The following is a 16,617-nucleotide window of genomic DNA, read 5'->3' as shown; positions in this document are numbered from 1 at the left end:
TCTAATTTGTAAGTAGTGGTGGATTTATTTCTCCAATGTGCTGCTGAGCATGATGAAAGCCTACTTATTGTTGCTCTTTTATCACCCAATCTTTATATAGTGTTAGACCACAGGACCCATTGATTAAAATATCGTATCTGCCCTTCTTTATTTAACTCAGATCAGAATGAACTGAAGCTACAGTTGACTAGGCTGCAAAGAACGTTTTCCTAAATTTATCCCAAAATTTCCATGTTCCATCCCTATAAGTAGGGATGGGCACATTTGTCCAACTGCATCCTGTTCCTTTTCCCACATGGGGATACATTACCATTCATCCTCTTCCCTGGTGGATTTTTTAGGATGATTCAAGAAAATAAAATAAAAAACCAAAGAAAAACATAAATTAAATATATATTTTTAAGAATTATGAAGGTACAGCAGCACTACTTATGAGGTGGCCCAGGGAATGCTGCTGCTCTCTTTTATTTTCTTCATTAACAGTGTAAACATGCTTTTAAAATGCTGCAGGAAGAGGCCACATGTTGCTTCGGACAGTGGTACAAGCCTTACCTTGGACCACCTAGTTAGCAGAAGCTTGGAAAGAATCTTTTTCCCAACATGGGGCTTGAACTCACAGCTCTGAGATTAAGAGTTTTATGCTCTACCAAATGCAAATTTAAACCTGGAATGGCCACTCCCCCTTCTAATTTTGTCCTCTTCATTACAGCAAAGCTAAATCTCACCTTCTTCCATTCCCACAATGGGGAATGTAAGCTTGTGCATCTTGCACAGCTTCCTGGAACACATGACCAGCACTCCATATGACACCTGCCTATGTCCACATAATGTCCAATCTGCCAGAAGCCTAAAATAAAGGAAGTGTGGATCGTGCCCATGTGTTTCAGTTCATACATGGAAACCTCACTGAAACTGTAGCACAATGGGTGAACATAAAGCAGGTCTGGGAAAGGTAGGTGTCTGAATCCAGGAAAGCACACTCCTGCTCTTCGGAGAGGTGTAGATTCCATGTACCTTCAGATACACAGGGCAGCTTCTTTCACATACTTTAGAAGAAGCATTTTAACATTAGACCAGCAATTCTTCTATGCCACAGTGCCATTATTTCCACTGCTGCCATTTTGTGAAAAATACTCTTTCAAACTCTCCAGGAATAAACGTTACATACCAGCTCTACCTGCAATCTACATCTACCTCTCTACCTCTATCTACACCTGCTATCTACATCTATCTCTACCTCTATCTACACCTGCTTCCTACCCCATAGTCACTACTGCTGCTCTTGCACAGTGTGGATGTTGAATCCCTGAGGAGGACCATTGCTAATCAAATTAAAAGCCACATCACACTGGCTTCATCCCTGACACGTGAGATGGGGTTAGCTCATGAGGTGAGGGGAAAGGAGAGCCCAAATAAAGACTCACACACAAGTCATAAACAAATTAGGGCTATATGCCCTTCATGAATGAGGCGCATAGAACTTTGGAAATTGATGCACTACTTACAGCCTTCATATATATCCGTAGGTATGTGGACTGCTGCATTCTGGTAGGATGTTTGCCGACCAAAGATGGGATCTTCCTCAAACACCGGTTTGATTCTCTGACTACCAGTTTCACTCTCGTTTCTTCCAGACTTTTACGGGAAAAAAGGAGGGAAATATTAAAGCATACAGCAAACATTATTCACACAAATACATGGAGGGGCCCAAGGGCTGGCCTCCACAAGCATCTCATTAGCATTAGGATCATAGACCTGTGGAACTGGGGGGTTGGAAGGGACCATGGGGCTCAGCTAGTCTAACCCCGTTCAATGTGTCACTTCGGTGAGGGATACAATTTGTGAATGTTTTCCTGCATAAAAAGATCCTTGCAAGTTGAAAGGTAGCCACCTATACTAGATTTCTATGAGCATGCCATGTGATCTGCCAGCTGAACCTGCAAAGTGGTATAGTCTATTCCAGCACTGAGAGAGCAGAGAGGCAGGCTTCACTGCTGCGACAGGCCAGCTCCATCATGCATCCTCTCCCCTCAACTGTCCCTGGGAGGCAGCCATTTTATCAGGTTGCCTCAGTGGGAGAGACAGGAAACAGGGCTCATTGTATCTGCTTTGCTGGCGGTCCAGCTCCATCAGGAACATCCTGCCTCTGAACTATGCCGGTTGGTCAATAATAGGGACGACTGCCTAGAAATTTGTGCCTGAGTTTTTAGTTTTACTTTCCTCTTCCCTCCTAGCACCTCTTTCCTTGTGTGTTGTGTATTTGTTTATTTATTTATCTGAATGTAAGCCTGTGGGTAGGGAGTGCCTTGCTTTGCTTTCATGTAAGACATTCCAGGAGCCTTTTTTGGAGGCCAAAGAGTGGGGTACATAAATAAATAAATAAATAAATTATGCAACCCTACTCCAAACCAGCTGACTTCATACTGTTGCATGCGTAGAACCGTGAATATTTGTTCTGCACATATACTACAGAAAGAAACCAACAAGGCTGAAGAGCCATCACTGTTCTCTGCTCACAATGCTGCTACAAATTGAGAACTGGCAGAATGGGGAAAAGTGATGCAGACTGAATGAGTGAGACTGCCTGTGTGGAAGAGCATTAAAGAATTGTATCTCCCCCCACACACATCTGAAAAAGGTGTCTGAGAAGTGGTACAGGCTTTCTACAATTTCAGGACTCCACCACCTTAGTCACCGAACTTTGTTCAGGATAGATGATGCCATACCCTCCAACATTTCTCTGATGAAATTAGGGACCTCCCATTCCATAGTGATAATTTTACTATTTATACCCCACACATCTTACTGAGTTGCCCCGGCCACTCTAGGCAGCTTCCAACATATATAAAAGCATAATAAAACATTAAACATTTTTTAAAGAAAACCTTCCCTACACAAGATTGCCTTCAGATGGCTTGGGGGTCGGATAACTCCATACCCTCCAACATTTCTCCAATGAAAATAGGGACATCCTAAGGAAAAGTGGGACTTTCTGGGAATAAATCAAAAACTGGGACGGCTTCTCTCAGTCAGGGACATCCCTGGAAAATAGGAACACTTTGAGGGTCTGTGATGCCTTCTTTTCAGACATTAAAATAAATGCGTAGGTTGAGGCAAAGCCTCCTGCTGCTGTAATGGTGCATCCTATAGGATATTGAAAGTGCAGTCAAACCAACAATTCATGTTTTGCTAGACAGGAACATGAGAGGAGCTGAAGCTCACAGAGTTTTCCTGCAAGTTTGCTGGAGAGGATTCTGTGAGAGATACTCCCACTGTTGAAGTGAGATGATGTGTCACACAGAATCCCTTTGATAAATATCCTTGTACACTCATTTGTTTCCCAAAAATAAATACCAACAGTAACACTACCTATGCTCCCATTAAGCTATGCAAAGGGAAATACTTAAAACTATCAACTTATATTTCCCTTTGTGTAGCATCCAGAAGGAAAGCAGCCATTTACCAGCCGTAACATGCCCTTCTTTGTCTTTTATAAAATAGCAACTAAGGAACATTTCTCAGCATGTGGCCTACCATATGTGCTTGCCTAATCTTGACCACATTTTAGAGCAGCTATGGGGAAATTATGGTACATTTAGATATTTGTTGGACTCTGATTCCCATCAGTCCCAGCCACATGATGGGATTTGTAGTCCAAAAACAGCTGGAGGGCCACAGGACCCCCACCCCTGCTTTAGGGCCATTTCACCCATTGTATGTATATACTTAATACTATGTTAAACAACCCACTGTCATAATAAATCCACATCTCCATTGTATTCACCCCTGTTCTTTCATAAGACACACAAAACAATTCATGGGACCGTTCTTTCTGTGGCTGGGCTTTACCTTCCTACCCAGATCGCACTGTCTGAAATGTGCGGCATGTAAACAAATTTGATATTCTGCTAGGATGCAGAATATCAGAAAGATTTTCATTGGCATGCAAACCTGGGTTGTGCTTTTGACAAATGTTTCAGACAGCTGACATCTCCAATATCATTTTAGTGTATGCTTCTAGAGTGGCACAATGCTGCTCAACTGCACATGGGAGTGGTTTTTGTCATTGTCAACTATGTCAACTATGTATAGTCAACTATGCACTATACACTAACATATCCTCCAACATTTATCGTATGAAATAGGGACATCCTAAGAAAAAGAGGGACATTCCAGGATCAAATCAGAAACCGGAATGGCTTCTGTAAATCCGGGACTGTCCCTGGAAAATAGGGACACTTGGAAGGTCTGAACTAATGATATTTCAGCACATCAGCATGTGCGCGCGCACACACACACACACACACATGTGCACACAGAACTCTGGAACACAGGCAGTGAAAAGTATTTCCAAGTACTTCTTCAGTTCCTATAGTTTTCCTGTTGCTTTCCTTCACCTGTAAATAAGGTATATTTAAGTGTATTAAAACTATAGCTAGGATAATCAATGGTATATATTTGTGAGATATAATGGAGTTTGCTTCATCCACTTCTCAAACAAACAAATTATTTTGTGCAACAATAAAACCAATAAAAATGGTAACAGAAAACAATAAGCACAACTCAACTAAATGAAGTACACCCTGGCTTGGTATTGTTTGATAAAGTAATTTCTCATCCAATAAATGAAATAAGCCTCTACCTTTACCATGTGATTAATAAAAATCACACAGTAAAAATATTGCTCAAATGGTGTAATAATTATTTTGACTTCAGGAAACCTCAAGAGAATGCTTACAATAATATACCCGTCACACAATAATGGCTCTAAAATTATTATTCTTACCAAAAACCTAAACTGTATTTGTTACATTTTCCATATCTCCACAAATCTTTTCATTTTTTTAAAAGCAACACACCCAAAACAAAGAAGCTCATATATTGTAAATGAAAGTAATCCAAGGCAGCTCTGAATACTATTAAAACCTATCTCCAACCAATTTCTCTCCTGAGGTAGGAGCTGAAAAGCAATCAATAATGGCACAGGAAAATCCCACAGGAGACAGGGCCCGAAGATTAATTTTCCATCTATTCAAACTTGGCCTTCGCTTATTGAATTACATTGTTACCTACCACTGACAGTCAGCAAAATCTCTCTCTCTTTTCTGAAATAAATCTCCTGACCAATTTGTCCCTGCCTTGGGTAGCAGATAGCATCCATTTCTTTTCAGTTCGCATTTTGGGGCATTATCTTAAAGAACTATGACCCTCAGTTCAGTTAACCAGAAGGATGTCAGTGTACATCTTAAAGGCTAACCTACAGAAGGAGTTCTGATTTTGTAAGCAAATGGGCAGGCTAACTCCTCACCAGGAGTCAAACAGTCTGCGCTGGAGGCAAGGGCTGTGCCAAAATTGAACGGATGAGCCTGGGCTAAAGAGCTCTATGTAAGCATGAAGCCCTGGTTTTCCTTCTTTCTTTGAAACCATCTGCACTGAAAATACAGGAAGGCATTTGTACAATCTGATTTAAATAAACCTTTAAAAACAGCTTTTTTAAAATTTAAAAAATGTATAACAAACATTAGAGGACAAAGCCAAATAACCCTCCCTCCCCTCCCTTTCTCATTCTTATTGTAAGACAGATGATAGATAGATAGATAGATGATAGATAGATAGATAGATGATAGATAGATAGATGATAGATAGATAGATAGATAGATAGATAGATAGATAGATAGATACCCCCCCCCCCGAATTAATTAATGGAAGGATTTTGATTGGAGGTCAGTGGAAAAGTACAGGCTAAGATTCTTTCCAAGCCAGGGTCTCACCTGGAATAGAGGCAGTAATATGACAAAAGGGGGCCCATCTGAGAGCCTGGGCAGACAGAGGTTGCCATGGTGACAGGATGTGGGTTTGAAGTGACAGGAATAGAGAGCAAGCTGTGCTGGGAAGAAGAAGGGGAAGAAAAAACTGGGGTCCATCTTGGGCAGGCTGCCTGTAGGACTGCAGGGCTGCACTGCTGTGGGAGACAAGCCCCTCTCTTGAAGTGATCTGGACTCCCTCCTTGCAGACTGAAGGTGTAAATAGGTGAATAAGTCATATTTCTTAAAGCTACAACAGTCTTTGCCGTGTCTCAATTCTCCAAAGGAGCACAGATCCTGGGTGAGTGCCTGGAACCCCCTGGAATCTTGCAGAGAGTGGGGATGGCACCCAACTTTTGTAACAATACACATCTCCCGACAGTAGTATTTGTATACACATAAATCATTATAGAGGCATTAAGAAATATATCTGGATTAATTTGTTAAAATGATATGCGAAGCCACTTCAATAGTACTGGCCTAACAAATTGCGTTCGTACCAAGTTGTTGCTGCTGTGGAGTACTTCTATTCAGCCAGCTCACTGCACCTTGTTTTGTGATTCACCATTACATCCCCCTCAACCAGGTTTTCTATCCCCCCCCCCATAGTCAGTCACTATTTCATGGCCAGTAGGCTATTTAGGGGGTTCCCCCACTTTGGGTATTTTGTTCCTGCAAACCTGCAAACCTCCTTCTAGTAATTGGATGGTGCTGTTCTATCTCTATAAGGTTTCACACTCAGCCCTAAATTACAGAAGCAGAGGAAATGGTAAAAAGCTGAGATTTTAACTGATCTCACTGTGCTTTTAATTATTTTATGGAGCGGAGTCCTAACTATTTAGACAACAGGGCAAATTCATCACATGTGTAAATGCTATTGACAGATCACTTATCAGAATTCCACTCATTCTGGAACAAGATACAGATTCTTTTGAATTTACACTAGGTAAACTTTCACAAACTGAAGTGTAATGAAATCTTAAGGGGAAAGTCAGAGTAATAGTGCTGAATGAAGAAAACTCAGAACTTTCAGAGGCACCTGATTTTGAATGACCTACATTGCTTTCTATAAGGTGCCTAGAGAATACTGAAAGGCACCTCTGAAAATTTAACTTTAATTTGGCATTATAATGGCATTATACCCCATTCATCTGACTGGAGTGCCCCAGGCTTTCTGAGTGGCTTCCAACAAAATATGTAAACATTTATCAAACATTAAGTCATAGATAGGATTTGTTATATCTTTTATGATCTCCCCTGCATAATTTCCCATTATAAACAAAAAGAAATCAAAATATTCAATGCTTTGGGTTCTGGTGACAATGAAGTGGGATAAAAGTGATGATATCAGATGAGATGCAGGTCTTAATTAACTTCTGAATGACTACTTGTCAGTTTCTACTTTAATAAAACTGCAGATCGCAAAAATAACACAAAGTATTGATTCTGTTAAAACTCAGATATAAAGCAAGATGTTGGGAGTGTGTAAAATGGCAAAAGGGAGAAATACTTTAAAGCTGAAGACAATCCTAGCAAGTTATCAGGGTACACACTCTGAGCCGAAGCATGAAAGGAATGGTTCAACTCTCCAGCTGAAAGGGCAGCTCTGTATTTTTTAAGAGTCCATGAAAAGTTAACAATAGATAGCAAGCATAACTTGCTGAAAGAGACGCATTTTAAAAAGAATAACGAAAACTGACACTACTCAGATTAAAACAGTCCCCATAAAACGAAATGCCTTTTTACATGGGAAAAAGTATAACAATGGACAAAATCCTAAAATTAGCAGAAACTCCAGGATTACAACTCTCAATAACAGAGGGGCAAGTGGAAGGCATAATAGCAGAGCTGACCTTTCATAGCTGCATGGGCAAAAAATATTTCTGCATTTAAACTGCAGGTTACTTAATATTCACTACTGAGTTGGGAGGACTTCATGTGGATACAGAATTACTGCCTGAGTGGCCTTGAATAACATCAGTAAAAGAAATGCATAATCAAGACTAGTGTATTGGCTAGAGATATGACTGATACTTTGTCTGCAGATTTATTTATGACAGTAGAGGATATAATGAGATATAGCAGTACAGCAAGAAAGGTTTAAAGCCAAAGAACTAACTGAAGAGAATGGAATGAATATGTTAGAGATCTCAGAAGTAAATTCATGCTTCAATGCTACACAAATTACCTGCCGACTGTCATTGAATTTACTTCTGAGTAAACATCTACAGGAGTTAAGCTGCTTTTGTGTCTCTTCCAGACTCATTCCACTCATATTGCCTTATCACACTATCTACCCAGGATGACTATCAGGAGCCAATTTTGATAAATGGGTCTTGCTGGAAGATGTCTAGCTTGGCCAATTTCCAGGGAACTGAAATTGCAGATCCGACAGGTAGCTACCAAGAACTAGTTCTGCGTTTTCTTGCAGTATTTGCTTTGTATGCAGCAGGCAAATTTGTTTCAGTTTGTAATGCTGACGTAGAACCTATTTTAGCTAGAATTCATGACATAGGTAGCACGAGAAAGGCTCAGTGGTTGTGTAAACCTTGTGTGTGAAAATGCTCCCAAACGCTCACCGTGACCCAGGGCTCAAGACTGGAGCTTCTGTTACTATGGCCGGCATCTGTTCTTCTATGTCCTTGTTCTTTTGATACATATGGACGGAGAGTCTTGCTATTCTGTCTTAATTGGGTTATGTGCCACTTAACCTTGCCAAAGCTGACAAAGCTAGGACTTGCCTAGAGTTTAAGAGCCATGCAGTAGCAATGGCATGTGGCCCTTGTCCGAAATGCATTTAGCATGAGCTAAGAGCAATGCTCTGGCAGCAGAGTTTAAAATACTGGCAGTCTACAAAGATGATGGACTAGAAAGTACAAAGGGTGCTGTTACCTGTGTCATTGCTAGCAGGTAGTTAAAAGGTTTGGGACCATAGCCTAGGACTGAGCAAAGGGTCCATGGACCCTCCGTTCTAGTGCAGGGAAGAAAGAGAATGAAAGAGCCCATTTCTTCTAAAACCCCTTTCACTGAAAGCACCACAATGAAACACAATTTCAGTTAAATTAATTTACCAGAGAAACAATTACAGTGTACTGCTTCTTGCCACTTCCACTCAAGTTTTTTTGATATAAATGAGAGTGCTCTCAAAGGGAAGATGTATTCTATTAAAATGATGAATCACTAGCTTCAGGGTTGAATGTTGATTTTTAGCATGGCATAAACACAGCCTTCAAAGGGAATGCTTCTGGGACCAAACTAATACAGGCTTGCCTTCAAGGAAGGATTCTTTGTATTATAATTTATAAACCCCTTAAATCTTTGTAGGATACAAGTGGTGTTATCCTTAAGACTGAAAATTAAGGTTTTTTTATTTTGTTTTTTGCTCAGGAGAAGAAGAGACAGTTCTTGGGCAAAGATACATATTCATGGTAGGTTAGAATGAAAAAAAAACTTGCATAGATTTGAATAATGGGATTAGGACATGATGGTCGGTTTTGTCATCGTGCATTGCAATTCAAATACAGCTAAGGATGTAAACACCTGCTCCTTCATACCTTGATATCATTTATAATTTCACCGGTAACAGCCGATTTACCAACCACTGATTAGAAATCAAGCTTCACTGTAAGTGGAACGACCGTATACGCCACTCGGTGACATGTTTGATGGGCGCGGAAGATGCTCATTTCTCAGTGAATGATATTGTAAAGACTAGCTTTGCAAGTGGCCAGTGTCAATCATTCACTCAGTGCCAGTTCATCTGCTTCTCTTTGAGGGGGATGACATTGATTCATGCCGGCATCCCAAATGCATTATGGGAAAATGCAAGCTGAAATTTCAGCCAGGAAAAAGGAAGCTCACTATATTGCTACCTGATGTTTTAGTAAGTAGTTTGAAAGATAGGAGGGTAGCTCATTGGTGCAGGTTATGTTTCCAGTATAAACACATAATAATTTATACTCCAGCTGTTCTAATATAGCGAAGGAAACTATGAGATCTGGCACACTGACCAAGGAAAACATCAGTCCTTCAATTGCACTCCAGGTTTCTCTACCAAATGAAGTGAGAGGGTCTTTTCAGTGGTGGTGTCCCTATAATGCACTCCTGAGAGAGGCTCACCTGGCACCTTCTTTATGGCCATTTGCTGAAGCTCTTCCTGTTCTCCAAGACCTTTCATTTACAATCTATGGATGTTTCAGGATTTGCACTCAGTGAGAACTTGGTGCTTTATGCCATTTTTAGTTGCTGAGATTTCTGCTTTCTGGGGTTGTTGTTTTTTGTTTTGCTTGAAGAGTTTTACTGTAAATTGTATTTTTTATTTTATTTAAATTGTCGAGAGAACTTTGTTGAATGGGTGGTATATAAATTTAATAAACAAATAAATACTTTCTCATTCTTTTAAGGTGCTGGATTTTCTGATTGCATAACTAGTTTAAGATTTCATGAACCAATTCTGGAACTTCTGGAAACATCTGACAGGTGACTTTTGCAAACAGGATGTTGGTCTACACTCATCCATGGTCTGAGCCTGCAGGGACCTTCGTATTTATTTAAAGTGTTGACACCTTGTTCTTCAGCAGAAAACTCTCACAGAACAGCTCATGGACAACCAATAAAAAAATCCTGCTTGCAGGCTTACAGTCTAAACGAAATGACACAAAAGGAAAAGGGGATGAGGAGAGGAGATGATGAAAAGTAAACTCAGGCACCAACTCTTAAAGATACATACTAGTTCATCTGATGGTCATCTGACATGGAAGTTCTCTTTCTAACACTTTGAAACTAAAATGAGTCATGTTGCCACTGCCCATTTCATCCCTCAGTGGTGATGATAGTGGTAGGCAGGATGCAAAGAACTCATTTCAGGCTTCAATGATGAGAGAGAAAAGGGTTTTTAAAGGATAAAGGGAAAGCCTACAATATATTCAGGTTTAAATTGCCCCAAAGTGCCTTTTAAGCTATGGATACTATTTTCAAAAACTCTCAGAATAACCAGGGGTGTTAGAGTTCCTGATGTGGCCCGATGTGCTCTCCCTGACGTGTGAGATACTAAGTGGACAATTTGATGAGCCATGTTGCTGGGGTCAGGCCTTGATAGTGGCGCTTCTAAAATGATAGGTGCCAGCTCATGTTTGGCACATTGTTAGCTCTCTGATTTGCTTTCCCACATGCAAAGACACAGACGTTGTGCTGCAGTAAAAAGAAAAAACAAGGAGCAATACGGCCATCACTCTTACTATTAGCAAACGATTAACATCTGCGCAAACAGCACTGCTCTATCAGTCACGGCTGCTTTCCAGCGCAGGGGCTTTCTGAAGGGAATTCTCTTTTCTAATAAATCACTTGTGTCAATTAGGGGATGTAGCCCTTGCCAGGAGATGTGGTTGACTGTTCCCAATTAAGCTTTAATGAATAAGAGCAAATGGGATGCTGGAAGCTCTCAGCCGACAATAGCTGTTCAGGGTGTGTGTGGAGGGGGGTGGGTAGGGAGGGGGGTGAAGTTAAGCTAAATGGTAAACAAAAAGGAGCAACAAGGTAGACAGTGAACATGACATGGCCCCCTGGAAGTAAATCAGGCAAGCCACAGGTATTTTAAAAATCTGCCCCAAGCCTTTCAGGATATTGCACCTTTCACAGAAAGGAATAAGTAGAAATAAGGGGACCATGTGGGATCACTCCCCACTCTTTGCCAGCTGCATAAGGCAGGCACAAAAAGGGTGATAAAGCTATATTAGGAATTCAATAGTATGTTCCTGAATGTTCAGGCTATCACTGCCCTAACCTATCACATAACAAGCAGCACAGTGGGTAAAGCAATTGAGAATGACATCAACGTGAAGCAGGAGTCTAAATAATGCACTTGTTATAGGACAGTATGAGACACCCACCCAAAAAAAAAAAAAATCCTGACACAACACGGTTCTATAATTTCTACATCACAATCTAGAATGATGCAGCCTGCAGTAGATTTTTTTAGAAGGACAACAACAAATAACAAAAACAGTAGGTTTGAGTCTTTCTCCTGTTGAGACAGATGAACATTAAGGAAAGCCTTTAAAAATGGCCACCTAGAGATAAAGCACAAAATAATGAGGCCATGCGCATACAAAATCTGTACACTCACTATTAATCCGGCACTGGTGGGCCTGGATATTGTTATTTAAATATAAGGCAGGCTGTGTAGCTTATGCCCCACAGGATTTATGGCCTTCACAGAGCTAGTTAGCAGTTTGCCACAGGGCAGGGTTAGCTATTATTTAAAACAACTGGGGCCCTGCAACAAAACATAGCAGTGTGCTCCCTGGTGTGATCTGAGCCTGTGGCTAAGGGGGTGTAGGTGTGTGTGTGAAAAACGGAAGACAACAGTGAAGGCAGGAGTCCCTGCTCTATGCGTCAGTCTGTCTTCAGGGCAAGACTTATTCATTAATTTTTGAATGAGGGAAGTTAAACCCAGCCTGGCTGCAAGTCAATGGAGCAAGAGGATTCTGTGTGCATGTGGATTTGGCCTAGGACAAAGTCAAATGATGGGTGTTGACAAATCACTTCTTCTCCATTACCAAGTGGATGCAACTTGCAAGCATCGTTTCTTTGGCATACTCCAAGTTCAGAGCAGAGATGGTGGAGAAAGTAAGCTCAGGCCACATTTACAGGCAAACCGTCCCAGTCTGCACTTCCTGAAGCAACACAAGAACTAAAACACAGATAGCCTTTGAAATTCACATTTTACTGGATTTTGCAGTGTAGCTCTCCAGTCAAGTAATGCGTACCGAAGTGCACATACTTAGGTAAAGTGTGCACAAAACTGCATTATGTTTGAGGAAATTTGTTTTGAACTATTGTGTGCATTGTATACAAATGTGTAACTGGATAGCTCATTTGGTAAAGCATGAGACTCAATCTCAGAGGTGACAATAAACAGAGTAGAAGGAAAAGGGTTATGAAAGAGGAGGCAGAGAGGCACAGTGAACAGGGTAAGAGAGGATAGGCAATTTTGGGTAGCTAAAGAATGCTGTAACTTTTCTTGGGCGGCGTTGGGAGACTGAACAGCGGCACAGCAGGGCTGGCTCTTACATCTGCCAACGGAAGTAAATTATGCAGACAGCCATATGTCAAACAGACAAGAACATCCCTGGTGTTGAGAACACCAGTCAAGCATATTGTGCAGCATCAATATCTGCACATCAATGTGTTAGAAAACAAAGTATATATCTCCTATATGCTACACTATGGAGATGCTTTGCCTAAAAGCATAATTCTCAAATAATGAGACAGGACTGCCTGCAAGAGAGGGCTATTGGAAAACTTAATAAGAGGGTTCAAAGGGAAGGATCCTGATTCAGGGACAGCCTTTCTCTTCCAAATCAATATCTAGGAAGGATGAATGCCACCTTATTAATTTCCAAACAGGGACTTGGGAAGAAAGAAGCTCAGGAAAAGGAGCTGCTTTGCTCTCAGGATAATTCAATGAGGGCAGAAATTTGTCATCCTGCCCAAGGTCAGGGAGCACAGAGCCAACAGCCTGAAATAACGGTTGGGGCAGCTTCCTCACCACCGCACCAGCTTCCCTGGACCTACTTAAGTCCTGTGTGCCCTGAGGGAAGGCAAGAGCGAAGAAGCTCAGGCCACCAGCTCCACTGCTAAAGGCACAGGGCAGAAAAGAGGAGTATAAAGGCAACAAACAAACAAACACTTTCTGCACATTCATTTCACGATCAGATCATTACTATAGGGAAGGAGGAGAGCTGAAGGTACAGGAGAAGTCTAAGGGACACTCGCCTGAAAGAGCAGTTCTTGACAGGCTGAAAGGTGCACACACACACACACACACACACACACACACACACGGTCTGTCTATAAGAATCGGGGCAACATATAATATTTTAATCAGCCATAAAGGCCCTCACTTAAGAAAAAGTTAGAAACATTTACTAAGAACAACAAAAGCAAAGCCACTTCCTAAACAAAACCAGAGCCTTGGCTATGCAAACATACCTGGGACGAACATGGAGCAGTGAGGGTGCCACCACAGAAAAGGCCTCACTATAAGTTTTATTTCTGAGTGTGGAGGTACTCTGAATGGCGTATCGCTTGAAGTCATCCACACCCAGAGGAGTTTAGGTTTAAATAACAGCAAGGCTAGGCCTGCTTCTAGACAACTACAACTGAACTTGTTTTCCTGATTCAGTCGAGCAAACAATTGTTATATAGTATTCATTTGGCGTCCTTAGTAAGCAGAGGTCAAAAGGCCAGGTCGTTCAGATGGAAAGTGCTGCCTCTGGGTTTGTTAAAAGTTTGAGATATCTCTGTTAGCATAAAGGCAGGAAGAGCAAACGAGACAAACCAAGCAGGATCTGCAGTAATATTATTGAATTTTCTTTTTTAAAAAAAACAAAAAGCAGAAACCTAGAGTACAGAAAAAACAACTCACAACAGCCCTAGGGTTTTAAATATTTCAGGCCCTGAAAAGCCACAGAGAGTTTAAAATAGTAATTTAATTGGCATTTCATTCCACACTATTGCTTGTAACACTATGTAATTTATTTATCGACCAGGTTTCTGCTTGCTGACTGACAGCTGTTCAGAAAGTCAAAGACTAATGATGCTTGGTGCTGTTTTTGACCCTTCAGGTGTCAACCGTTAGGGTCCATGGCCACAGTTGCTAGAACAAGACTACAGATTGGAAGCAAAGTAGGCTCTCAAGCACCTCAGCCCTCAAGCTGTGAGGAAGACGCTGCTATTTCTTGACACTCAGCTAATATATGTAAACCACAGGTTACCATTTGCTAGAGTAAAATAAATATTTGTTTTAAAAAGTCTACAGCTCCATGTTGGTTGTTTTTTGTTATCATACCCTTTCAAACAGCACCATCTCTTGCTACAGGAGCAAGGGCCTGGCCATCGTTCCTAGAGAGACAAAACCTAGGTACAGGTCTACTTTGATTTTAATCAGTGTAGTCAAAAGTAATGCTGCTCTTCTCCCCACCTCTTTCCTGCCACACACTCTCCCCCACTCTCCAAGTGAGTTAGGAGATTATTCAGTAGTACTGACAGATGTTGACAGATGTTGCTGTTTGCCTACCAAGTTCCCACTCAGACACAATATATTTTAGTATTGTATCTCATTTGACTATTATAATGGCCTAAAGCTCAATGGAAGAATTCCAAATTCAGTTATTGAAATCACTACTTAAAATAAAAAAAATTTTTCCTTCTAGTAGCACCTTAAAGACCAACTAAGTTAGTTCTTGGTATGAGCTTTCGTGTGCATGCACACTTCTTCAGATACACTACTTAAAATAGTTCAAGCACCAGAGCTAGGAAAGACCTGTTAGTCTAACTGCATGGGACTGAGCTCAGTGGACCATCAAAGGGTAGCTATCGATCTTCATTGCACTGATGTGGCGTTTCTGGTACACAAGCTCAAGCCCAGCGCTCATCCCTGGTGCAAGAGGCCTAAATACTCTCTGAATTACTCATAATAAAAAACCCCTAACTAGATTCCTTGCTATGAGTGGACAGAATCCAATGGCTTGACAGTTAATCTGGGAAACAAACAGACGGGCCCATTACGAAAGAGAAATCTCACAAGGTAGTTTCTTCCATAACTCAAAGTTGAAAACTGCTGAATTAGAAGCAAAAAAGTTACTCAAATGTTAATTAAATGGCTGACTATGGATACTTTTTAAATTCACCGTAAACGAATCCTGCACCTTCATCTTGTCTAAATTTCCATATTCCATTTATGCAACTCAGATACATTTGTCTGACAAGATCAATGTACTCTCTTTAATTATCTTACAGCAACAGTGTCAAGTGTAACAGTGAGGCCATCAATCGTAAATCACATTTTATTACTAGGTGCAAATGAAGCATGTTGATCTATCTGATTAATGCATTTAAAGAAACTCTGTATTAGTTTATAGATTGCACCTACAATGTTTATTTTAAATTAGCAAGCTGTGTTATTTGAAGTAGAAACAACTTCCCCTTTCATCCAAGTATTGTCAGGATTTCAAAGTCAAATTCTAAACAGACTAAAGGTTCAAACAAACAAAAGCACTGACCATGCACTCATGGTAATTTACTGTCACATAGTTTTGGAAGATAAGCTGCTCCATTCGCCTCCTAAATAGGACCATGGGATCACGTGCTCCCTCCCTCCCCATCTAACATGCCTAACCCAAGGCTACTGGACAGCCACTTGGGGGTGTAACATTTTAAGAGGACATATGCTCATAAACTCCAGTGTGTGTAGCCTTGAGCCGAACAACTGATATCCCAGATAGATAAAATCCAGAACCAACTGCACTACCTTGACCTACATGAGTTGGTACTTAAATAAGTGTACACTTTCAGCCATTTCCCCCCAAAAAGGGAACCTAAATATGGGGTGGATTGTGGGGGGAAAAGAAACTATAGTGAAAATCTACTGCCTTTGGGGAACTTGAGGAAACATGTGCTTATATATTCATAAATGTTACTTACTTCATTCAGGTCATCCTTTGCATTGTAGTAGACAATATCATTAGTCTGTGTAGGAGGGAAAAAATGGAGTTAATTTTTGTTGAACCCTATAATACAAAAAAAGACACTACAAAGCCATTAACATCGAAGTTAATTCTGCATTTTCTGAACTTAAAAAATATGACTGTTAATTTCCCCATTTGGTCTGGTCTTAAATACCAGCCATAGCATGCTGGTGTGATGACCCACAATGCAGGGATCTCACAGGGCACAGCGGAGGGTTCTGATGAGGACATGTGTCAGGCTACTTTCTTGTTGGAGAACCACCAGTAGCCATTCAGGAGCCATT

General features: G+C 40.9%; 1 protein-coding gene across 6 annotated transcripts in view; it reads right to left on the bottom strand.

Annotated features, from left to right (window-relative positions):
- Window positions 1-16,617, bottom strand: part of CACNA2D1 (calcium voltage-gated channel auxiliary subunit alpha2delta 1) — a 365,199-nt gene that overhangs the window by 151,698 nt on the left and 196,884 nt on the right. For 5 of the 6 annotated variants that reach the window (XM_053407355.1, XM_053407356.1, XM_053407358.1 and 2 more), the window contains exons 5-6: window positions 16,290-16,334; window positions 1,506-1,635 (exon numbers count right to left, since the gene is read on the bottom strand). In XM_053407355.1, coding sequence (XP_053263330.1) covers window positions 1,506-1,635; window positions 16,290-16,334 — 175 coding nt within the window. The remainder of the gene's footprint in view (window positions 1-1,505; window positions 1,636-16,289; window positions 16,335-16,617) is intronic. The other variant, XM_053407357.1, reaches the window with a different exon arrangement.

Source organism: Podarcis raffonei, chromosome 10, assembly GCF_027172205.1.
Source record: "Podarcis raffonei isolate rPodRaf1 chromosome 10, rPodRaf1.pri, whole genome shotgun sequence".
In the NCBI taxonomy this organism is placed as follows: Eukaryota; Metazoa; Chordata; class Lepidosauria; order Squamata; family Lacertidae; genus Podarcis; species Podarcis raffonei.
Note: the sequence above shows the minus strand (reverse complement) of the source record. Positions and strands in the feature narration are given on the sequence as shown.